Source organism: Triticum urartu, chromosome 3 (genome assembly GCF_003073215.2).
Source record: "Triticum urartu cultivar G1812 chromosome 3, Tu2.1, whole genome shotgun sequence".
NCBI classification, from domain to species: domain Eukaryota; kingdom Viridiplantae; phylum Streptophyta; class Magnoliopsida; order Poales; family Poaceae; genus Triticum; species Triticum urartu.
In genome coordinates, this window is record NC_053024.1 from 714,125,989 (window position 1) to 714,150,734 (window position 24,746).

Below are 24,746 nucleotides of genomic sequence, written 5' to 3' on the forward strand. Positions count from 1 at the left end.
TCTCCGGGATTCGATCCTCCTCGAGTTCATCCGTTTGGATGTCATTGACGGAGCTCCAGCATAGATTCCTGCCGTCTTTTTGTGGCGGTGAGGTTAGGGTTTTTCGTCTTGTGGCGATATTTGTTGTCAGGTGCTTTAGATATATATATATGCAAGGGTTCAACGACGACGACGACTGCTGCTCCAGGGCGCTGGCCCTTAGGGGCACGTGCACGAACACTTCCCGGCTGTCATCGACAAGGTCAAGCCGGCTCCGGTAGGGGAGCGACGACAGCGGCGCGCCGGCGGCAGGAGTGGTTGTTTGAGAGTCTTGGAATCTCAATGTAAATTTTATTATGATCGAGATGCTTTGTATTTTTGCTGAATTTTAATAATAGATTTGGGTCATTTTCGTAAAAAAAGAAATTTTTTGACGGTGTTCTGCAAAGGCGCATATCGCAGCTGGTGAAGTACTCTGCCCGTGTGTTTGATAGATAAAAATGAAAAGGGACTTGAATTAGCCGGTCAAGTCTTGCAGATGAGATGAGCACACCAAGACAAGTCTTGCAAGTAAGCTAGCCAGCAGCTGCTTGCTTAACTTGTCGGTTGTCGCCATCGTCCAGCCAGCATGCTTGGAAAATGTAGAATTAATTCTAGGGGTAATTGTGGATAGTTGACTTGTGCCTTTCTTTAATCCTTCTGTTTCTTCACATAAAAATCAGTCGTTTTCAGCACACACAAGGAAAAAACAAGTAGATACACTATGCCTATGACTAAAGAAAAAAAAAACAATCATTTTGAACAGCTATGGATATACACACCAACTACGCAAACACGGTTTCGGGAACCAACTCTTCAAATGCAAGTAACTACATGTTTTTCTTTCTATTATCATAAAGCTTGATTGTGCGGGATATTATTATGGGAGTTTTGCTCCCTGAGATTGTAAAATAAGCCGTCCATCCTAGATAATATTCGCGTTAAAGGTGTTTAGGTATATGTCTCGTTGATAACAAAGCTCTAACATCAAGTACAGTGTTAGAGGATGATTTTTGAAGCACGGTCGGAAAAAAAAGTACAGGGTTAAAAAAATTCAAGTACTGACCAAACTATGCGAGCCACATCAGTATTTCCCAAATAAGTGTGGGACTAATTTAGTAGTACTACCATTTTGCTCCTAGATTCCCAAAGGAGAATGGGCCTACCAAGCAATCAGTGTCTTCCTCATAGTAGTAATCACGAAGGTTCCAAGAACGGCAATATAGTATTTCATATTTTCTTTAAATCCATTATCTTGTTGGTATGTTGTTATTACCATTCTTTCAAGCTAGATGCTGAAAAATGTTGTCTGCAACCACAAAAGGGAAATTATAGGGTTTTGCAATAAGTCTTTCCTCTCTCACTAAGCATGTTTTGGTATTCAAGTCCTGCAAGCAAGATTGGTTTTGAATGTTTGGTTGTGCCATTAACAAAAAGGGATGATTCTTTCGAAGTGGTTTTAAGTGGATGCAAAATTACCCATGAAATAAAGTGCAAATAAATCATTAGTTTTTTTTTCTGAAAAAAGAGTAAAGGTCCTTTAGAAAAATTGAATTAGTCATACAAACTTATTTGGCACGAGGACGTCAAATTTAGTCTATGATCACGGCATTTTCTTCTGGCAAAATAAATAAATAAACCGAGTCGGATTTGCGATGCTTGCTAAGTAAACTTGTGAGCCTCGGCAAACAGAAGTTGCCACAAGAAAGTCTGATTTTGCCATGGTCAAAAATCTGACGATAGATTTGTGGTGGAGTCCTTGAAATTTGTATTCAAAATTCTTTGTGAACCAAAGTGCTCTTCCTTTTTTTTTTGAGGGGCCAAAGTGCTCTTCCTGGGTTGGTGATTTGAATTGAATCGTGGACCTATTCATCCCACCCTCCCTCCCCCGTACCGAAGCAAATGAGAAAGATCCATCCTCCCTCGCTCCCACCGGCGCACGCGTCGACCTGACTGCGCAGCGGGCCCCGCCAGCCCCAGCCCCTGACCCGGCCAGCCACCTCGTCTCATCTCCCGTCGGCGTCAGCGCCGATAAATAGCCCGTGAACCGGGGAGGTGGTGGTGCCCGGCAACAGCCTCCCCTCGTCCTCGTCCTCGCCTCCTTCGACCCGCGCAAGCGCAAGCGCCCAACCACCACCACCTCCACCCACCCCTCGCAAATCCCAGGCCACGCACGTAGCACCACACCACCACTGCCCCCAACAAGCAAGCCAAAACACACACCCGGCACCGAAGCGGAAGCCAAACGGGAATCCGCCAGTGCGGAGCAGAGGACGCCACGCCACGGCCATGGCCACGGACGCCGCGCGGAGCCTCGGCGAGCCCGCCCACCAGGTACGCACCCGCGCCCTCCGATCCGGCCGCCGCACTAGCTACTTTTTTTTTCGGGGGCCGGGGGCTTTCTGCGGCCGGGAGCCCGAGCTCTGCCCGTCCCCGCCCCCCGCGTGCCTCGCGGCCGCCTCGATTCCGGGCATTCCGCGCAGCGGGTGCTCGGAATCGGCCCCGCGGCATGCTGCTGTTGCTGGTTACCTCAACTTCTCAAGAAAAACGTCGCTGTTGCCTTCCTGCTGCTGACGAACGAATGCTTCGTTATCTCTGTCTGACAGGAGGCGGTCCAGCAGCTCGCGCAGCAGCCGGACTCGAGGCTCCGGAGCCTCAACCCGGGGCCGATACCCATCCCGGCGGCGCCCAGCTCCAGATCGCTGCTGGAGAAGGTACGTACACGGTACACTGGATGAAATAAAATGCGTGTCGCTTTCCGGGTCATGCCGTACGCATCTTCTTCCTGCCCGCTTCCGCTTCCGCTTGCGTTGTTGCGTGCCTGACGGCCTGAATCTGACGGTCATGGGCGGCGCTACCTCCAACCAACTAACCACAGTCCGGAGTACGGCTCCGCACGTTTTTCAGCCACCTAACTTGCTTGTCCTGCGGTTGGGGGAATGTTTGAATTCCTCTCGACATTAGTTTACTTTCCCAATTAAACAAATGCAGTGGCTATCTTCAGGCTATCAGCCCGTTTACCCAATCTTCGTGGTGATTCTCTTGATTAAAAAACGTGCGGCTCATTTGCATCTGAGGGTCGTCGCGCATGTACTTTTGCAGAGCACGAGTCCAATTCGTGGTCAGGGTTTGGCAGGCAAACATTTCACCTTACATGCATTGCTCAGTTTATGTTGTGATTGTGATTGTTTTAATCGATATAGGGTGAATTGATCATCTCCCCAGTTTAGCTTTAAGAAGCTTACATCTTACAAGTTCATATGCCCGTATGCGCTTATACGCTGAGCTGATCTGGAAATCCTTCAGAGCTTGTAAATTTACTTATTGGGATTATCTGCTGTAATAATATATATAGCAAGGCTAAACTAAGGTGAACATCTTCTTAGAATGTTAGCTCGCAATCGGTTTGTTGGATTTGAACTGAAAGGGATTAACGTCCGCACCGTAAGGAAAATAAAGAATTGGAGACATTTTGACTCTGTTCCCCTCATCAGATTTCCCATTGTCTTATTGACAGACCTTCCTTGTATTTCAGGTTTCCGATCAAACAGTAAATCTGGACCTCACAGCCTCGCATCAAAGTGAAAATGACTCCATCTCTACAGTTAGTTCAGTGGAATCAGAGAAGGCAGCTTATGAATTCCTTGCTCAAACTCCTATCAAGTCAACTGATAAACATCTTGTGGAGTTTTCAGAGGCTATGAGAAGTAAGGACACACACACTTTCAGATGACCCTACCTGAATCCTCTTATATACAGTTACATATACATATGCTGTGATTTTTACCTGCACACCAAATAGTGACTGGTACGATTTTGTCAATTTGAAGCTGTTGCAAAAGCACTGCGACAAGTTGCTGAAGGGAAGGCTGCTGCTCAAGCGGAGGCGGCAGAGTGGAAACGGAAATATGAGTTAGAGACGGCGCAAAAGCAACAAACCAGAATCAAAGGTCAGATTTATACATTTGCAGTTGATGCTTTTACTATTTACAGACAGTATCATCCGTTGAGTTCATAGTTGGTTTAATGAAGTGGCGTACTAGTTCAGGTCACTAAACAAATAGTTTCCAGATTCTCAATAATCTGAAATTTACTGTTGGTATTTATCAGCATGTGTTTACAAAAGGAAGCTTTTCTTATGAAAGTACCGTGCAATGCAAATCTAGATGTTTACACACAGATTGATGCCCATGGCTGTTTACAAAAGGAAGCTTTTATTAAATTTGAGTCTTGGGTCATCACAACGTGCTTCATGTGGTCACACTTTTTATTTTTCCAAAGGGAGTATCATACTAGTATAATTGGATGGATCCCAGAATGGTTAATCCGTATCTTACACCGTGAAATGCATTATGCTGTTTTCCAATGTACTGGAACCCTTGAGAAAAAATCTAATTGGACTGTTAACCTTGTGCAGACTGTGGCACTTGTACCGATGATAACCTAGGGAAAATGGCCAGCCAACTATCACTTGAGGCACCTGCATCTGATCAAACAGGATGTTGTGGAAACCATGGGATATGTTCACACGAGGTTCTCCAGGACGAAGTTCCTGGACCTAACCCAAGACCTAGTCTCAGTATGGTGGGAAGAAAGGCATCATTTAGACTTTCATGGGGATGCAATGGGAACAAAAACGGCCAGCACAAGCATGACTTTGTTTCCTTTGAGAAAGGAGACATTACAACCGCAGAGCGCAGCAGTAAACAGGTTGAGCCTCTTATTCTGTTTGTTTCATTCTGAAATAAAATGTTGTACCTATTTGATTCGGGAACCTGGAATCACTTGATCAAAGAATTTTCATTGTTAAACATGTCTATCTTTCTTAACAATGGATGCCTTGGTTTCAGATCTTGCTGAAGTGGGAATCCCGGCCACAAACGGTGCTTTTCATAACCAAACCCAACTCCAACTCTGTTCGTGTTCTCTGTGCTGAAATGGTCAGGTGGGTTCTCTTCTGTATTGCAGCACTGGTTGCCAGTCTTACTGTCATGTTTATGTGAACCTTATCTGTGAACATATTCAAAAAGTGTATGTTTTCCATGTTTCTGAACTGTGAGTTATTTTGCTACACATTCACCACTGCACGTAGCACTTGTCTTCAGTTAAACACTTATCCAAATTATCTTGATATCGCTGATGCAAGCACTTGTCTTCAGTTAAACACTTACTTATCCAAATTATCTTGATATCGCTGATGCAAGCACTTGTTAGATAGGTTATATATGCCATCATGCTATGGTAAAATATGTATTGCACTTGCAGCACTAAAACTCCGAAGTGACATTTATTTTACTGCAGATGGCTTAAAGAGCACAAAAATATTAATGTCTTTGTGGAACCGTGGGTTAGCAAGGAACTTCTAACAGACGATTCTAACAACACAGTGCAAACATGGGATAATGGTAAGATAATTTATTGCATGTAATGCAGTCCTTTCATGCTGCTCCAGATTAGTCATTTTAGAACATTAGATATAATTAAGAATTAAATTATTATTTCAGCTATGGACCAGAGTTTTTTCTGTTCTAATATTGTTATGAAGGAAGAATGGTCCTGATAACTGAATCAATCTGAATAAAGCTCCTTACACTAGATATATACGTAAATCATTATTGGCCGAACTGTACACAGTATTAAAACTGTGCTTTTTTATCAAAAGGTCTAGAATGTGCACATAAGTTGCAGAATAGCTGGAAGTTGTAACCACTAAAAACTTAATTTTAGTTGTGGATTTAGGACTAACCCACCTTTCATTGTACGATTATATTGGCCAACATTTTTTTATTTTGTTCATTATTGTGTTCATCTTTTGAGTTCTGTTAGTCTGTTAAATCATTCCATTACTTAATCTATTCGCCTAGCAACACCCCCTTTCTCTCCAACTAATTAGAAAATTCTGATAGATGACGACAAAAAGATGTTGCACAAGAAGGTTGACCTCATTGTAACTCTTGGTGGTGATGGAACTGTTCTATGGGTAAGCAAATACAGTTCTTTGATCCATTTTGTAAAGCATCCTTGCAGATTCTTGTATGGACTCAAGTTTTTGTACAATTTTCATACTTGCCACATTGAGTTATAATTTGCTCCAGAATGGCTAAAACTACCTATATTTTTTTTTGTATTAGTACAATACTTATTAATAGTTCCTCTGAATCTGTAATTGCATCCCATGTCAGGCATTGCAGAGCTTTAGGCTCCTGTCAGGATTTTTTGAATATGCGGACTTAGTAGTTTATTGCAGTTTCACATGCATATTTGGTCAATAATCAACATGCATGGTTTATGTGATGTACCATAGGCGAACAACTTAAGTAGGTCTACAGATCTCTCCAGTATTAGTTCTTATGAGAGTTACTTACTTCAGAATGGAAAGTTCTAATATAGTTTGCTGTGACGGATAAATTTTGCTTTGCTGATTCATATATTAGATGTTTGATTTTCATAGTAGCGTGCTATTTCATTTGACAAAATTATATATCTTGTGTGCTATTTCAAGTACTGCCATCATTTGGCTGGACAAATTATATTTTCTGTCAAGAGAAACCAGTTGCTTGCTATATTCTTATTTTGATTCGTAACTTCACGCAAGACTTAATTTGGATCAGTTTCTTCTGTACTGCTACTGAAACTGGCTACTGATTTAACCTCATGACAGGCGGCATCATTGTTCAAAGGACCAGTTCCTCCAGTTGTTGCGTTCGCCATGGGATCACTGGGTTTCATGACACCTTTCCGTATCCTTTATGATCGATGATGAGTGTTTGCTATATATGCTGCTAAAATTTAACGCTTATATGTCCTCCATAGCATTTTTCTTCCCTCATACTATTATCTACCTGGGGTACCTGCTTACATATGAGGCATCATTTTTAACTTTGCATGATATATGGAAACTTTGAAGTTTTATGTTCATATATAGCATATATTTTTCTTCCCTATGATGATTAGTTGTCGATGATTGGCTATTCTGACCTATATTTTCAGTAAGCCTAGATAAAAATTGGTCTAAAACCCCCATGCTTGGTAGCTGATAAATAATAAATCAATCACACATGATGGTCTCTATTCTCCTGTTGGCATCAGTTGTCCTTAACCTGTTTTCAGCAAGCGAGCAATACCGTGGTTGCTTGGACAACGTGCTGAAGGGACCTTTCAGCATAACACTGAGAAACCGTCTCCAGTGTCATGTAATCCGTGACGCAGCCAAGGACGAGATCGTGACCGAGGAGCCAATCCTGGTGCTAAACGAAGTTACAATTGACCGCGGAATATCATCCTACCTTACCTACCTGGAATGCTACTGCGACAGCTCATTCGTCACATGCGTACAAGGGGACGGACTCATCATATCAACCACGTCAGGAAGCACAGCGTATTCGTTAGCGGCCGGAGGGTCCATGGTTCATCCGCAGGTATGCCCTACTCTGATTTGCAGCCTTGTGCTCGCATTATTGCAGTAAATTTTGTCATTATTAGTAGTTAGAGCGATGCTTCGCTCCAAATTCATTTTAGTCAGCACAGTGAAGAGGGATGATTGCAGGCTTAGCTCTGTTATCAATTTGTACTTTGCACTGCAACCTCTCCTTTTCGAAGTAGCCTGTGATTGAGGGCTCTCTGACAAAGCAAGAAGTGCAGTTAATCTCTTGTTTTCTACCCATTAAACACTTCACTCTGCCCTCAGATCCAAGCCAATGTCCATCCGAATAAGTTTGCTGTTTTCCCCGTGCCATTTCTCCTGTCCAGCGCTGCTAGTTTGGTTCCTAACCGTTGGCGTCCTCCATCTGCATCTGCATCTGCAGGTCCCCGGCATCCTGTTCACGCCGATCTGCCCCCACTCGCTGTCGTTCAGGCCGCTGATCCTGCCGGAGTACGTGACGCTGCGCATCCAAGTGCCCTACAACAGCCGGGGCCACGCGTGGGCGTCCTTCGACGGCAAGGACCGGAAGCAGCTGGCCCCCGGCGACGCGCTCATCTGCAGCATCTCCCCCTGGCCGGTGCCGACGGCGTGCCTCGTCGACTCCACCACCGACTTCCTCCGCAGCATCCACGAGGGCCTCCACTGGAACCTCCGGAAGACGCAGACCCTCGACGGCCCGCGCGACTGATGGGAGTGCTGCTGCGTTGTGTTTGAGGCTTTGAGCTGGGCAATGGCAAGGCGCCCGTGGATTTGCTTGGTTCGTGTCTGTTTACTGTTTACCTGTAGAAGTTGGCCGGAGGTGGAGTAGTGGTATGTATACAGTGAGTGGCCACGGGTTCCTTGGGCTTGATGCAATGTATGACAGCACAAGTGGCAAGCGATGTGCTCATGTGGATGTAGTAGATGTGGTGGCCATATGGATAATGGAACTGGCAGCAGCTCAGAATGTATGTAGAGAACACACACACGGCATGTATAGTCGCACCCCCCATGATGTGAATGAAATAATACCTTCGTTGGTAAAAAGCGGCAGTGTTTCTCACTGTTTTTCTCCGTTACAGTTTTTTCTCTTTGCAGTTGTGCAACCAGGCAGTTTTTTTTGAACACACCAGGCAGTTGAAGGGCAAGGCATGTGTAAAGGTAAGCTTCTTATCTACTGTATTTTCATCAGATTTCTTTTGGTTTAGTTACCAGAGAAGAGTGATTAGCAACAGCATGGGCCAAGAGCATATGTTCTTTCAAATCCGGTACAACAAGAAGCTGACATGAGAAAGACACAAACCAAGGCTAGATTTACTTCCCGTGCGGCCAAAATCACGCACCGTGTTCGTCAGACAAACCTGTCTGAATCACTCTGCGTGGCATTCAGAGCTACTAGCAGTTACAACTTACAACAAAGTGAACTGCCCAAAATCATCATGCTGTTATTTCCACCGCTACCACCAGTAGACTAGACAGGCAGACGGACAGTAACAGCGCCTGTGCGTCGCCGCGCCGCCTCAATTGCCGCGCGCGCGCGGTGCCTTCTTCCAAGTTGGATCCCCCCGGGCGGCAGCGAGAACGTGAACTCCTTTGTTGCTTTCCATGCGTCCAACCTACCCCCCTCGCTCACGGGCGCCTCCACCATGCTCCCACCAAAACGCCCAGCTCGCCTCGCCCACTGTACCACTCCCTCACTGTCCATCTACCTCACTAGATCTCTCCATCGCCGTCGATCGCCACCTCCATATCACTCCACCATTGCCATCCCACTGCCACTCCAACGGTCCAGCCCATCCCATCCCGGCAGCGTCAGAAATGGCGGCTCCGACCACCGTGCTCCTCCTCCTCCTTCTGCTGCTCTGCGTCGTCGTCGGGCCGCGCTCGGCGTACGCGGACGTGCTGCCGGAGCCGGTGAACGAGGAGGTGCTGGGGCTGGTGGTGTTCCGCTCGGCCCTAACCGACCCCTCGGGCGCCCTGGCCGCGTGGGCCGAGTCGGACGCCACGCCCTGCGGCTGGCCGCACGTCGAGTGCGACCCGGCCACCGCCCGCGTGCTCCGCCTGGCGCTCGACGGCCTCGCCCTCTCCTCCGCCTCCGGCCTGCCCCGCGGCCTCGACCGCCTCCCGCGCCTCCAGTCGCTCTCCCTCGCCCGCAACAACCTCTCCGGCGCCCTCCGCCCCGGCCTCTCCCTCCTCCCCTCCCTCCGCCTCCTCGACCTCTCCCGCAACAACCTCCACGGCCCGCTCCCCGACGACCTCCCGCTCCTCGCCTCCCTCCGCTACCTCGACCTTTCATCCAACGCCTTCTCCGGCCCGCTCCCAAGCTCCTTCCCGCCCGCGCTCCGCTTCCTCGTGCTCTCCGGGAACCGCCTCTCCGGCGACGTGCCCGCGGGCCTCGCCGGGAGCCCGCTGTTGCTCCACCTCAACCTCTCCGGGAACGAGCTCTCCGGCGCGCCCGACTTCGCCAACGCGCTCTGGCCACTCTCGCGGCTCCGCGCGCTCGACCTGTCAAGAAACCGCCTCTCCGGCCCTGTGGCGCCCGGCGTCGGCGGGCTGCACAACCTCAAGACCCTCGACCTCAGCGGCAACCGCTTCTCCGGCGCCGTCCCCGAGGACATCGGCCTCTGCCCGCACCTCGGCGCCGTCGACCTCAGCGACAACGCGTTCGACGGCGAGCTCCCGGAGTCCATGGCGCGCCTCGCCTCGCTGGTGCGCCTCTCCGCGTCCGCCAACCGGCTCTCCGGCGCCGTGCCCGCGTGGCTCGGCGGGCTGGCCGCGCTCCAGCACCTCGATTTATCGGACAACGCGCTCACCGGCAACCTGCCGGACTCGCTCGGCGACCTCAAGGACCTCAGCTACCTCAGCCTCTCCAAGAACCGGCTCGCCGGCTCCGTCCCGGAGGCAATGTCCGGCTGCACCAGGCTCGCCGAGCTGCATCTGAGGGGCAACCAGCTCAGCGGCAGCATCCCCGACGCCCTGTTCGACGTCGGGCTGGAGACGCTGGACATGTCGTCGAACGCGCTCACGGGCGTGCTGCCCTCGGGATCCACCAGGCTGGCCGAGACGCTGCAGTGGCTCGACCTATCAGGCAACCAGCTCACCGGCGGTATCCCGGCCGAGATGGCGCTCTTCTTCAACCTCCGCTACCTCAACCTCTCCAGCACTGACCTCCGCACGCAGCTGCCGCCGGAGCTCGGCCTGCTCCGCAATCTGACGGTGCTCGACCTCCGCAGCAGCGGGCTGTACGGGCCCGTGCCCGGCGACCTCTGCGAGTCCGGCAGCCTCGCCGTGCTCCAGCTCGACGGCAACTCTCTCGCTGGCCCCATCCCCGACAACATCGGGAAGTGCTCCTCTCTCTACCTACTGTAAGACTTCTTAATAAATTTGCTACACTTTGTAAATTAAATTTGACAGATTTTGGGTGACAAAATTTGATTGTTTTGCTGCCATGGCAGGAGCATGGGGCACAACAGTCTGACGGGACCGATACCGGCGGGCATGGGTGAGCTGAAGAAGCTGGAGATTCTGCGGCTGGAGGACAACAACCTCACCGGCGAGATACCGCAGCAGCTGGGCGGGCTGGAGAGCCTCCTGGCGGTGAACATCTCGCACAACCGGCTCGTCGGGCGGCTGCCGGCGTCCGGCGTGTTCCAGAGCCTGGACGCCAGCGCGCTGGAGGGCAACCTCGGCGTGTGCAGCCCGCTGGTCGCCGAGCCGTGCGTGATGAACGTGCCCAAGCCGCTCGTGCTCGACCCCAACGAGTACACGCACGGCGGCAACAATAACGACAGTGACCTCGCGGCGAACGGCGACGGCAGCGGCGGGGAGACGGCGCCGAGGAAACGGCGGTTCCTGAGCGTGTCCGCCATGGTGGCCATCTGCGCGGCGCTGTCCATCGTCCTCGGAGTCGTGGTGATCGCCCTGCTCAACGTGTCGGCGCGGCGGCGGAGGGGTGTCGGAGGCGGCTCCGCGGACGGGCTGTTCCAGGGGAAGGAGCTGGAGCTGGAGAGCAGCGTGGTGTCCGGCAGCTCGACCAAGTCGAGCAAGCTCGCCGCCACGGGGAAGATGGTGACGTTCGGGCCGGGGAGCAGCCTCCGCACGGAGGACTTCGTTGGCGGCGCGGATGCGCTGCTGAGCAAGGCGACGGAGATCGGGCGCGGCGGCGCGTTCGGGACGACGTACCGCGCGTCGGTGGGCGAGGGCCGCGTGGTCGCCGTGAAGAAGCTGTCGACGGCGAGCGTGGTGGAGTCCCGCGACGAGTTCGATCGCGAGGCGCGCGTGCTGGGCAAGGCGCGGCACCCGAACCTGATGCCGCTCAAGGGGTACTACTGGACGCCGCAGCTGCAGCTCCTCGTCACCGACTACGCGCCGCACGGCAGCCTGGAGGGGCGCCTCCACGGCAAGGACGGCGAAGGCGCGGCGTCTTTTCCGCCGCTGACGTGGGCGGAGCGGTTCAGGGTGGTGGCCGGCACGGCGAGGGGGCTGGCGTACCTGCACCAGTCGTTCCGGCCGCCGGTGATCCACTACAACCTGAAGCCGAGCAACATCCTGCTGGACTCGCGGTGCAACCCGCTGATCGCCGACTTCGGGCTGGCGCGGCTGCTCCGGAAGCCGAAGCAGCAGCAGCAGCCGGACGGCAACGGCGGCGTGGGCGCGATGGGCAGCTGCCGGTTCATGCAGAGCGCGGCCATGGGGTACGCGGCGCCGGAGCTGGCGTGCAGCAGCCTGCGCGTGAACGAGAAGTGCGACGTGTACGGGTTCGGCGTGCTGGTGCTGGAGCTGGTGACGGGGCGGCGGGCCGTGGAGTACGGCGAGGACGACGTGGCCGTGCTGACCGACCAGGTGCGTGTGGCGCTGGAGCAGGGGGCGGGCGTGGACGACGACGGCGCGGCGGCGGAGCGGTTGGTGGACCCGGCGCTGCGCGGCGAGTTCCCGGAGGAGGAGGCGCTGCCGGTGCTGAAGCTGGGCGTGGTGTGCACGTCGCAGATCCCGTCGAACCGGCCGTCCATGGCGGAGGTGGTCCAGATCCTGCAGGTCATCCGGGCCCCCTCGCTGCCCGGATGCACGGCGCAACTCTTCTGACACGTCAAAGTACGACGACCAGCCAGAGCCCAGAGGTAGGGGAGGGAGATCCATTGATTGTCATGCAGACGTACGTAGGAGTACCATGTCCATGCATGCATAGATCCGCGAGTAGTACGTGCCGACGTGCATTGCTGCTCTCTATTGTGCGTGTTCGTGTCACGTGTTTGCTACTAGTGAAAATTAATCAGTTACTATTGAGGTCCCGGCGTGCACCTCTTGTACGTATACAGTGTGTCGTGCTACCCTTTTCTCTTCTTGTGCTTTTGGATGTCAAAATGTGAGTGATGAGAGGCATTATTTTTCTACTGCTTGAAAGCGATGTCGCTAGCTTAGCTCTCGTGACTCTTGTCCCCGGTCGAGCTGTAACGGGAAGTTGGCTTACGTGTTGGAATGCACAACACAACACCGTTATCTCTTCTCATCTGGGAGTTACTTTGTTCGTTCCTTGTTGACTGTTGCTACAGCAGGAGCTGCATGTGAGCGCACATCCAAGAGCATGCATGAACTCCGGGTCCGCCGTGGATAGATTTCTTATGAATGTATCTATGCATTCACCGTTTGCTTGCTGTTGGACGTGTTTGGGGCCCTGCCCTGCACGGGATCTTAGATTGGATTTTCATTTATGGACCGGAGGCTTGGCATTTTGCAGCATTGCTATAGCACCTTCCATTGCCGTGTGCACTGATTCTCTCTCTAGCTTCATCTTGTTCATAGGGGTATGCAAAAAAGTCGAAAACAAACATTGAATTTGTAGGCGGAAGCTAAACCAAACCCCCAACTCTGAATCCCTGAAATCAGCACACTAAACTTTCTAATCCCGGTCTATTTTTAACCTTGAGGGGAATTCGCTGGTATTTGCTGCATTGGGCCGGCCCAGTAGCGCAGTCGCTCATGCACGCGCACTAATTTGGTTCTCATAGTTTTTTTTCTTTTTTCATTTACACATGTCTATTTTTTTATATATTTTCATCGCACACATTAAATATTTTTAACGCACTACACGAACACTCTTTTACATGGTTCAACAATTTTAAATTTGCATACACTTTCAAACACATGTCACGTATATTCTGTTACGGTTATGACACATTTTTTTTACAACACTCAAGCATTTTTTTTACATTTTGCAAAAAGTGTTTGCACTTTTAAATTTTGTTCAGGTTTCATAAAAAAATGTGTTTCAAAAGGTGTTTGCACTTTAAAATTTTGTTCAGGTTTAAGAAAATGTTTATGTTTCAAAAGGTGTTCTCTTTTTGAAAGTTGCTGGTTTTATAAAACTATTTTAAATTTTCAAAAACACACTTTATAAAATGTTCAAAGAATTCAGAAATAAATACGTTTTCAATACTTGTTTGATCATAAAAAAAGTTTTCAAAGTTTGACGCTTTGGTTTTTGATTAAATATTTTTTGCCTCTTATTATGTAAGTCATAGTCGTCTGCTGTAGTGGCTAGAGAAATCAAGTCAACCCTACCAGGTCCAAAGTTCGACTCCACATCATGTTTTTCTCTCTTGGATTTATTACGTCGCGCGTTAAGAAATAGAAAGAAAGAATTTTTATTGCACATGATAAGAAAAGAAAACTCGCTTTATGTCTGATGGTCCGACCCAGTCGAGTCCGCAGCCAACAATCCGAAACATTTTTAAAAACATTATTTACGAAATAATTTATGAAAATCCAAAAACATTATTCAACAAATGCGACACAATTCTGAAAATTCGAGAAAAACAATAGCATGTGAATAACTGTTGTAATTCTGAACATTTTTTGACAAATGTGACTTTTTTGAAATTGCGAACAGTTTTTTAAAATGCGAACAGAATTTCAGAATTCCAAATATAAAAAAACACAAAATGAATTAAATTCGTGCTAAAAATATAAAACATGAACATCTTTTAACTTCTGAACAATTTTAGAAACGTGCGAACATTTTTTAACCTTCACGAATTCTTCTTGTGTTATAGTGGACCGGCCCAAATTCTTGTCCGTGAGAGTAGCTGGTTATCCCGGCCGGGATTGTAGTATTCCCAGTGTGCCAAACAAGTCTAGGGTCTAAAACAGACTGGGATTACAAGTTTAGAGTGCCAATTTCCAGGATTCAAAGTTTAGGGTTTGATTTAGCTTTTGTCTATAACTTCAAGGTTTATTTTGAGCTTTTTCCAGTATGGAATATACGGTATATTATGTGTCCCCTACTAAAACTAATTACTTAAGGTCCCAGCACACTGTGTCGTGTTACTTTTTCTTTTATTCACACGTTCTTTCGCTTTTGAATGCCAGAATGTGATTCATGATGCATTCTCTTCGCCAGGGCACTCGCAATGCTGCTATCTTAGCACAGTTAGATAAATACTAGCGGGTAGAGGCGCGGTGGCACGCCGAGCCCATCATGAAGCCCATGTATGGGGACGACGATGCGGTGGCGGAGCGTGTGGTGGACCTGGTTCTGCATGGCGAGTTCTGGAGGAGGAGGCACTGTCGGAGGAGTACCCGGCTCTCATTTCACTTCGCTTCAGTCTCCGTCTCTTCTCCTCCTTTTCTCCAATATGTTCTTCCGATCTCTGTCCATCATGTCCCCCGCGAGCAGCACCACGGGGAGCACCGGGGACCAACAACCCGGGCGGGTGAGCAACACCACAGGGCGGCTCCGGCGGCCATCGGCCCAGGCGGGCTAGAACCACCAAGCGGAGCCCCAGCGACCAGCAGCCCGGAGGGTGAGCAGCACCATGGAGTGGCTCCGGCGGCCAGCAGCCCGGGCGGTGCCAGATGCGCCCGTGAGCAGCAGCCTGGGCGGCGCGAGATGCAGCAACTGCTACTTGCAGCCGGCCATGGCCGCCGCAGCCACGGCCAGCGCAACGCCGGCAGACCAGCACATCGGTTTGGGTGATACTACATTTTTTTATATGAAATGGAAACGTTTTTTTTTTAGACAATTTTTTTGAGACTAGGAAATAGTAGAAACTTGATATTTATGTACAGTTATCGATGGGCCCAGAAATTTCGCAAAGCCCATGGCCCGATTGGCGCGCAGGCGTTTGTCCGGGCCAGCCCTCCGACTCCGATTCTCCCCGACCAGGCGGGGGACGGCTCAAAATAGTCGATGCCCTAGCGGAACAGAAGACGCGGTACCCTAAAAAAAAAACAGGAGACGGGCGGAGACGGAGGCGACCGCCGCCCCGACGCCCTGCCGCACCCCCGACGCTCCGCCGCCCCGACGCCCCGCCGCACCCCCGACGCTCCGCCGCCCCGACGCCCCCCGAGACTCCGACACTCCGCCGCCCCGTCGCCCCTCCGACGCTTCGCCGCCCCGACGCACCTCCGACACTCCGCCGCCCCGACGCACCCCCAACACTCTGCCGCCCGACGCTCCGTCGCTCCGCCGCCTCCTCGACGCCAGTCCTCGTCCTGCAGGCTGTCATTCTCCCCCAGGTAAAGCCCTCACCTCTTCTCCCCTTCCCTCCTCTCCTAGGGTAGGGTTTTTGCTTTGTCGGCCTCGGCATGACCACGTACCTGTGACGGTCTTCTACCGTTGATCAGGGTTATGAGGAAGAAATTGAGCTATGGTTTGAGCTCTATATGGGGAGAGAGGAGTATATGCTACTGGTTTTTGCTCATCAAACTTAGGAATTGCATTCTAGGTCCCTTAGTAATGGATTTTAGGAATTGGGTTTTCATCTCTCTCTCATAAGTTCTGCCATTCTCTTCCCAAAATGTATTTCCTTCATGTTGAGCTTTCAAATTGAAAGCAGATGTTATGGCTGTTTTTTTTTTTTTGAATCTGAAGCTATTGTTCAGTAGTGTGCTGAATCTCTGTTTCAGTCTCAACTTTTGCTGCATGTTGATTTTCTAATCTCTGGGATGGAAGTGCTGAACTGGAAGCTCCATTTGGTCCCACTGTCTTCAGTAGTTCACTCAAAGCCATCACAGCTGTTTGAACTGTATCAATCAGTGTCCATACTGTCCTGTTTAGTACTCCCTCTGTAAACTAATATAAGAGTGTTTAGATTACTACTTTAGTGATCTAAACGCTCTTATATTAGTTTATGGAGGGAGTATATGCTACCAAATATCCATTCTCCACTATAAACTGTATGTTTAGAATATAATAGAGATTTCTAGAATTGGGTATGGGGTAGCCGGGGCAAAGAAAGAAGAGAGACAGTAAAAAGGACAACAAGTGTAACAATGCAGTACATGGGCAAGCATCACGAGCCTCTAGATCTTCATAACTACGGTTCATCTGGTCCCTGTGATAACTGAATCTCATCGACAGCTGCTGTCCTGACAGTACTTGTCTCCCACTTGCTGCTTGTTTTTACCGCCATCACCACCCCCAAGCTAGGTAGTAGCAATGGCCACACATCCATGGCTCTGTGAATGGTCAGGAAAGAGTTATGCTTGTTTATTCCTGTCCTTTGAAATGCTTATCTGTTCTGTGCCCCGAATGCCTGAATCTTGGGGAACCCTGAAGTCTCGAGTTTGTTTGTAGTCTGAATTTTAATCAGTTCATGGACAAGATTGTACATTATGCGTCATCTCACATGACTGTTCTGAGTTTCTCAATGCCCGAATCTCAATCAGTTCGCAGATAAGATTATACATTGTCTCGTTTCTTATTCTGTATCCTATTCCAAGTTGGTTATCTGTCCTGCTTTTGTTGTAGAAGACATGAAGATTCAGTCTTCTGGTTGCTCTTTTTGTCAGCAGTTGCTCACTTGCTCTTGGTTCTTCAAAGTTTTTTGTAATTCTGTATATTACCTTTTGTTATGTCATGTACTTTGGGATCTTGTCTCTGTTTTTTTGTGGGATGCACTGCTGCATTGAGTGATGTGAGGCTTCTAGAAGTTCTTTACATTACATTTTATGAATGTTTTGACAGATGTAAGGGGACCGAAAGTTCCTTTGTCACCTGCCTCCAGTTCTGAACAATTTGGTGTTTCTCTGTTGTGGTTCTGCACCTGGAGTTGGATCCATCTTTGTGTGATTTGAGGGTGGAGTCGCTCAGGTTCCTCCTTTTCTGGCAGGAATAGTTTCACATAATTCTGAATGAACCTTCTCGCATAATTCTAGATGAGCCTTGATGTCACTTCCCTATACAGATTGTTAATTGTTGATGTCCCATATGCACAGATGATCAGTGGCGGAGCTTGGGCTGAATTCTAGGGGGGGGGGGGCAAAGAATATGTGGTTTGGGCTGATTTTGCTTGAGATATGGGCCAAATACTAAGGGGTATTCCAGAAAATTTTCATGGGCTGGGGGGGCAACGGCCCAGGTTGGCCCCTGAGAAGCTCCGCCACTGCAGATGATGATTAGATCTAAATTAACCTTTTTGCATAATTCTTACAATGGTTAAACTGCACTACTAGAATAAGTGAGCTACCTCCTTTGCACTACAGTGTATATTGTGTGATTTTCATGCGCTAGAACTTTAGCTCGTAAAAATAAAAGCATGTCACGAGTTCATTATCTGTTATAGTTATATTTGAGTATATTTGTACTTCTATATCACTTGTACAGGGTTGCGAGGGCAACTGGCTCTACCCCTTTTGATTGACGCAATCGGCACGACATCTTCCTCATCATCATGGAAGCACATGCTCCTCCTCCACCCCCACCGTAAACATTCTCCCATGGACTTATTATTGCCATAAATACCTCACTCTTGCACTAATTTTGGTGCGGTTGTCTTTTTCATTTGCAGAGCAAGGCTGCTGCCACAAACAGTTGGGCTTTTCACTAGCCCGGCTGTGGCATTTATTTTGCTGGTCCTCAACAAGATTTGGGATCCCATCTTTGATTGCTATTGTTTCCTGCTTGACCCTGGCCGCCATATGACGGATTATAACCATGCCGTACAAAGGGTGGTGGCGATGAAACGTGATTTCAATCTCAGCGACCCATCCCCTACTTCTCACCAGGGTGGCAAATGGCTGGAGCGTGTAGTGCTATTACAGAAGGACAAAGAAATGATCTGCAAGAGTTATGCTGAAGGTGGATTTTTGAAGAAATGGTATTATATCAGAAAAGCGATTAAAGAGACTAAGAAGGCAGATGACATGGCCAGTCAATTCAAGGAAATCCTCGTGGAGTCAAAGCCAAGGCCACGCCCTGTTGCTAGAATATCACCAGGAGACCCATTGGAGATTATGAAGACATATACAGATAAGGTCGTTGAATTTATCAAAAATGAATCTGAAGACTCTAAACTGCTTGGAATATGGGGAATGGCAGGAGTTGGCAAGTCGGTACTCATAAGAAATATCTCTATGTGCCACTCACAGTATGCTGCTGCTGATACCCCTTTCCAGATTCTGTTCGTTGATGCTGGTTCGGACAGCTCTATCTGTAAGATTCAAAATGCACTATTTGGCCTTCTGGGATTGGCGCTAACGCCAGATGTAACTGAATCTGTGAAGGCATTTACCATCAGTAGTTACTTGAGTGAAAACAATTTCTTGCTTCTGCTAGATGATGTTCGAGAGCCTTTTGATCTTGCAAGAATTGGCGTCCCTGTTCCAGACCCGGCCTCTGCTATGTGCCGCAAGGTTGTCTTCACAACACGTACGCATGCCATATGCGCTTCTATGGGGTGTGACAGTATTATGCAGATGTCATGTCCAACTGAGGAAGATGCTACTAAGATTTTCAACTGTGCAGTGGGTACCAAGGCCTTGGAGGATTCAAGGTTCTGTGCGGTTTCTTCTGTCTTAATTAAGGAGTGTGGTCTGCTGCCGGAAGCCTTGCGCAATGTTGGACTATCAATGTCCATAAAAGACGGACCTGAACAGTGGGAACTAGCTGTAAAGCTGCTGAGACAGGCCAAGTTGCATCTGGTTACTCATAAAAAGGATAACCTTTTTGAGAGGCTGCGGTGCAGTTACGATGAGCTGGAAGCTAAAATCAAAGAGTGTCTTGTCCTCATCTGTTCCTTGTGGAGTGAAGATGCAAATATTCCCATCGACAGCCTCATTCTAATGTGGATAGGCATGGGCTTGTTGGATGGCTTGAATGCACAGAGAGAAGGATATGCTTACATAAGAATGCTTCAGCAGCGATGTTTACTAGAGAAAGGGCAGAACACCCTCACTTCAAGTGAAGATACTCATGTTCGAATGAACCCAATGATTCGCAAGGCCATTATAAAGACATTGGATAACAGGGAAGCGAACTGGTTTCCAGATTTGCCTTGGAGATCCTCATTAACTGAGAAAACTTGGCTTGTAGCTCAGCGCGTCTGGGCATCAGCAAAAGATTTTGAGATGTTTAAGAGGAAATGTTATCTGGATCAGAATAACAAAGAGAGATCCAAGTTGCTGCAGTCTAACGTGACTGTGTTGGTTAGTCGCTGTGTTATAAAATTTGATCTTTGCCAATTTCACCAGCTTGTATTTCTTGATATGGAGGGAGCCACTCTTCCAAATTTCCCTGAACGAGTCACCAAGATGAATGCTCTAGAGTACCTCAATCTGTCATCCACGGGATTAACCTCAGTCCCTTCTTCTTTGGGAGATCTCTCAAAACTAAAGTATTTGTTTCTCCGAAGGAATCCTGAACTTGAGCATATACCGATAGGGGTGATTGCCAAGCTAAAGGAACTGAAAGTATTAGATCTGTTTGATACTGGGTGCCTGCTCACATCACTAATAAATGAGATAAAGGAGCTAGAAATGGATTGCCTCATGGCTGGGTTCACCGTGGAAACTGAAAATATATTGAGGGAACTGAGAGAGCTCTCTGAAGTTTGCCCACTGTATATGTGCTTGTCCAGGTTTGAGACCGAAAAGGTTGATCTTCTGTACTTGCTTGCAGACTTTGATAAACTGCATGAACTCCAAATTAAGAGCTCTCATCATGTGCTTAAATTAGTGTACACGGATCTTGAGGTTCAAAGCACCCCAAAGATTTTCACATGCCTTGAGAGATTTATAATTAGTAACCTGCCAAACCTTGTATCTATTGATTTGAAACCCGAAGGGTTGAACATTAAATCAGTGAAGATATACAACTGTAACAAGTTAACAGACATAACTTGGATTCTGAACCTGGTTAATTTAGAGGAGCTAGTTATCAAGGACTGCTGCAGGATGAGGACTCTCATTTCTGCTAGTGCGGCAGAAGAATTGGGACTGCCGAGATTGAAAAGAGTTGAGCTTCATGGTTTGCCTGAACTCCTTACCTTGTCAGAAGCAGCGCCTCTATGTTTCAAAAGCGTAATACACTGGTGTGTTTTTCAATGCCGCAAATTATCCGGGTTGCCTAAGCCGCCGGCTCTGAAGAGTGTGTTACTAGACTGTGATGTAGGCATTTGGAATAAAATGTCACAAACTGGTGTGGCGGCTCAGTTCGCTGAAAGAGTACATCTTTAGAGTTTGGTAAGTTCTTTTCTGCATTTATTACTGCGTCTTTATTTCGTTTTGTGAGCTCATAAAATATCTATTTTGGTGCCAGCAGTATATGCCCTGCACTTTGCTTCTTTTTCAATATTGAGCTATAGCACCCGTGTATTACTGTTGTAGCAAAGCATTTTAATGGTAGTTAAATTACTATATAATGTTTTACTCCCTCCATTCCTAAATATAAGTCTCTGTAGAGATTCCACTATGGACTACATACGGAGCAAAATGAGTGAATCTACACTCTAAAATGCATCTATATACATCCGTATGTTGTTCATAGTGGAATCTTTACAAAGACTTATATTTAGGAACGGAGGGAGTACTATTGTTTATCTTTCTCTCTTTCTGTGTGTGCATCTTGAAGCATGAAAAATGATACATGAAGTTGCGGTTTCATACTTTTGGGCAGCATGGATATTTTGACCCTGCAGGCTGGGTCTGCACTCTTTAGGTGCACCCTTTTGAGGCCAGTTGCCTGGTAGTGTTAGAAAGTTTTACCTCATCACTCATCTAGTGTTTCTGAAGGAAATCTCCACTAAAAAAAATTCTGCATGTGTAGATTGTGTCTACCTCTGACTGGCTGGTCCTCAAGAGAGAATTAGTTTTAGGCATAATGGTTGGGTTGTCATATATGATGTAAATAACTTCATTACTGATACAAGTTTGTAGAAAATCTCAAATTGATTCCTTCATTAAGAGAATATATCCCTGAATAATAATGCATGTTTTGGTTGCCATTTGGTACAATGGGCTTGAAGGTACTCACTATATCATCTGCTCCAGTTACGTGGAGACGAAGCTGTGCGTTTTCATAGTTACAGTTTTGGCTGGTTCCGTTTTTGGTGATGATAGTTGACACATGCAAATGCTTGATTCTTCAGAGAGATCATTGAGATGTACTTACTTCCATTATTATTTGTTTCTGCCAGTTGGAATTCCGTCTTCCCATTTGTACCTGGATATATATTGGCAGTACATGTTTGACTCTAGGTTTCGGTAGCATTTTCCATGATGGTGCCGAAATAATGTCTTCATTTTTTGTGCAATTGCAGCTTGTGGAAAGTTTGAGGATGCCAATGGAATGAGGTTAATGTGAAGACCCTTGTTGCAGTCTATGTGTTCCAGAATGGTAGCAGAAAGATTTTGTTTCTATACAATTGACAGTGAAGGAATTTTGCAAAACATTCAATGCTTGCTTGTATTGTTTGATGATGTGCCGAACCCTACGGTCTCTATCTTGACACGCTGAGATATCATGCACGTGTCTCTTGTTAACTTGTAATAGAGCACAAAGCATAGTTATGGTGGAATCATCCTGGTGGATTTGCTCTTGACCTGGAGATGGATGTTTATGTTTTGAAATATATTCTCTTGTATGGAATATTGCCTTTTCTGCTATTGTAAAACTGCTGGATACATTTGTTTGTTTTTGTGGGTGATTGCATTTGTTTTCCCGTGAAGTTTCATGTTTGATGATTAGGCAGGTAGCATAGCTTTTGCAAATGTGATTCGTGACATGTTATTTTTCGCTACATAATGAAAACTGGGGACACTACCATGAAAGAAAAAGAAAAAAAACTTGCCGTGACTAGCTCTGCCCAGAACAGCAAAGGAACATCAGGCAGAAGAAGATCAGTTAGAAGAGCAGAAACTAACGGTGCGGGCGTGAGTCGGGCAAGGAGGAGGTGATGTCCTTTGTCCACAAGGTACTCCCTCCATTTCAAAATAGATGACTCAGACTTTGTACTGACTCTAGAGGGAGTAGCTCAGAAGACTCAACTCATTCACCTCTCGGATGCGGATTCGGCCCAGTTGTTCGTCATCTAATTTCCGTTCAGTGATTCGCAAAAGATTTTTCACGATTTTGTGCAGAAACTTTAGTTCAGATCAGAGTTAGAAGTGTGCTTTGCTCTTGTCGAGATTTAAATCCTTCATCATCATCACAGCTTAAAAGTATCTCGAGTGAGAAACCGTGTGGCCGGGTGAAGTAAAACTGACACCGCGCGTCAGACACAAGTGACCTGTGTGTCTGAGGCGACGCGTGGGCTAGTTGAATATACTGAAACTCCGCTGTGTCTGGCACCATGCGTAGCTCGTTTTCTCCCTTGTCTTCATTCAGATACGCTCCTACTCCACCACCGTTTCAGTTTAATTTTGGTTGGTGATTCCGAAAAGATTTTTGCCAAAACATTAGTTTAGATATATTTACAAGTGTACTACTTTGCTCTGGTGCCGGGGGTGTCAAGACCACACAACTGGCCTGTGTGTCTGAGGCTGAAACTGACTACGCCCGGCGGCAGACACAAGCTCCACTGTGTCTGGCACCCTGCGTAACTCGTTTTCTCCCATGTATCTTCATTCTGCAATCATTCCTGGTGCCGCGACCGCGAGCGTCCACAAGGCATCCCAGAAGAATCAACTTGTTCACCTCTTGGATGTGGCTCCGGCCCGGTTGTTCAAGATTCAGTTTAAATTTGGTTGGTGATTCCCACAAGTCTTTTCCACGATTTTAAACCAGAAACCGTACTTTAAGTAGAGTGTTAAAAGTGTGCTCGATCAGGTTGAATTTGAAATTCTTCATAGTGAAAGTTTACAAGTATCTTAATTCAGAAGCCGTGTAAAAGCTGACGCCGCGCGTCAGACACAAGTGGCCCGTGTGTCTGAGCCGATGCGTGTATCACTGAAACTGAAACTGAAACTGACGCATGGGAGCAGACATCAAATCCTTTTGTGTCTGACGACTCGCGTACCTTCTTCCTCTGCTTATCTTGAGTCAGATACACATCTCGACACCTTTTTCCACTTCCTATATCTCCTTCCAGGGTTTTTGGGTTCTGTTGTAGAGGATTTCACCTTTACCTCCATGATGGATCTAGATCATCTTCATTCCACCTTAGGTTTGAGGAAGTAACTATTCAGCCGAGAAGAGACAATGCTTCAGTTATCTGTAGCTAGATTTCAGAGAATGTCCAAGGAAGAAGGGCAGTCCTCTAAGAGCAAGTCATGGCAGCCCAAGCTCCAGTTCAAGGTACACTAATCAGATACAGTCCCAAGGGAGGCAGATTTAGTTTGAGCATATCAATGATTCCAAGCTCCATGATGCACAAGCTCAGGAAGATTGAACTCCCGACAACACATAGCACATCTGCCACAAGATTAAGAGATGCTTCAACTTGTTGTAGAATTCATTTGTGAACCCATCGGTTATTCGGCGATCTGTTGATTGCAGAGACAATCTCCCCCCAAAGAGAAAGACGCTCAGACGAACCGGATTGTATAATTGGGGACTAGGATTTAACGTTGGCAGGGATAAACTGTGCTGCGCTGCCCAAACAGGCTGCTGGTAAAGTAGGTCGTGGCACCATCAGGCTGATCAACTGCAGCTTGTTTTTGCCCTTGTCGTAATGCTCGACCCCATCAGCTACCAAGACCTTGATTTTAATTTTTCCGAGCATGACAGTTTGTGTGTTGCGTGAAAGTTGTCATCCCCAGAGAGAGACACACCCAGGATGACAGCTTAGCTCTTCTTCTCCAAGCAGCAATTTGCCAAAGAATGGGTTGCTGAGATTTTTTATTCTCGCAAAGAACGTTCCAGAGCAGTTAACCGCCTGCATTCTTCCACCGCATATCCAGATAATTAACCACGTGTTTGTTCCTTCTTCAGTAGTTCCTGCAAGCTAGAGTTCCCAGCCAGTGATTCTCGAACCGGAAGATCCTGCTCCTCGGAGTGTCCTTGTTCAAGTCCACGACAACAGGAGTGTGATCAGAATCAGATGTTACATCAGGGATCGATGGTCCAGTTTCCAGGCAGCACTGCATTGACCACTACCAGGACACGATCCAG

General features: G+C 47.7%; 3 protein-coding genes across 4 annotated transcripts; all 3 read left to right on the top strand.

Moving 5' to 3' along the window:
* The first annotated feature begins 2,068 nt into the window (after positions 1–2,068).
* On the top strand, positions 2,069–8,499 carry LOC125546132 (probable NAD kinase 1). Its single transcript, XM_048710290.1, has 11 exons — positions 2,069–2,352; positions 2,625–2,732; positions 3,554–3,725; positions 3,849–3,968; positions 4,436–4,728; positions 4,869–4,963; positions 5,320–5,423; positions 5,925–5,998; positions 6,680–6,758; positions 7,129–7,436; positions 7,824–8,499. The coding sequence occupies exons 1-11, from the start codon at positions 2,308–2,310 to the stop codon at positions 8,127–8,129; spliced, it is 1,704 nt and encodes a 567-aa protein (XP_048566247.1). The 5' UTR covers positions 2,069–2,307; the 3' UTR covers positions 8,130–8,499.
* Positions 8,500–8,945: 446 nt separating this feature from the next.
* On the top strand, positions 8,946–12,761 carry LOC125546131 (probably inactive leucine-rich repeat receptor-like protein kinase At3g28040). Its single transcript, XM_048710289.1, has 2 exons — positions 8,946–10,785; positions 10,876–12,761. Exons 1-2 carry the CDS (start codon positions 9,026–9,028, stop codon positions 12,500–12,502), a joined length of 3,387 nt encoding a protein of 1,128 aa, XP_048566246.1. The 5' UTR covers positions 8,946–9,025; the 3' UTR covers positions 12,503–12,761.
* Positions 12,762–15,616: 2,855 nt separating this feature from the next.
* Positions 15,617–22,339, top strand: LOC125546133 (disease resistance protein RPS2-like). 2 transcript variants are annotated; one of them, XM_048710292.1, is made up of 5 exons: positions 15,617–15,934; positions 18,024–18,122; positions 18,208–19,138; positions 19,175–20,878; positions 21,955–22,339. In XM_048710292.1, exons 2-4 carry the CDS (start codon positions 18,091–18,093, stop codon positions 20,870–20,872), a joined length of 2,661 nt encoding a protein of 886 aa, XP_048566249.1. In that variant the 5' UTR covers positions 15,617–15,934; positions 18,024–18,090; the 3' UTR covers positions 20,873–20,878; positions 21,955–22,339. The 2 variants fall into 2 exon arrangements, with proteins under 2 accessions (XP_048566249.1, XP_048566248.1); XM_048710291.1 differs by having other exon boundaries at positions 18,208–20,878.
* Positions 22,340–24,746: the final 2,407 nt, after the last annotated feature.

Excerpts from the sequence above, each read along its gene's own strand:
- LOC125546133 (XM_048710291.1), top strand. The coding sequence starts at position 18,091 with ATGGAAGCACATGCTCCTCCTCCACCCCCACC. Across the intron at positions 18,123-18,207 it reads GCTCCTCCTCCACCCCCACC|AGCAAGGCTGCTGCCACAAA; the intron begins GTAAACATTCTC and ends TTTCATTTGCAG.
- LOC125546131 (XM_048710289.1), top strand. The coding sequence starts at position 9,026 with ATGCGTCCAACCTACCCCCCTCGCTCACGGGCGCCTCCACCATGCTCC. Across the intron at positions 10,786-10,875 it reads TGCTCCTCTCTCTACCTACT|GAGCATGGGGCACAACAGTC; the intron begins GTAAGACTTCTT and ends CTGCCATGGCAG.
- LOC125546132 (XM_048710290.1), top strand. The coding sequence starts at position 2,308 with ATGGCCACGGACGCCGCGCGGAGCCTCGGCGAGCCCGCCCACCAG. Across the intron at positions 2,733-3,553 it reads CCAGATCGCTGCTGGAGAAG|GTTTCCGATCAAACAGTAAA; the intron begins GTACGTACACGG and ends CTTGTATTTCAG. Across the intron at positions 6,759-7,128 it reads GGGTTTCATGACACCTTTCC|CAAGCGAGCAATACCGTGGT; the intron begins GTATCCTTTATG and ends ACCTGTTTTCAG.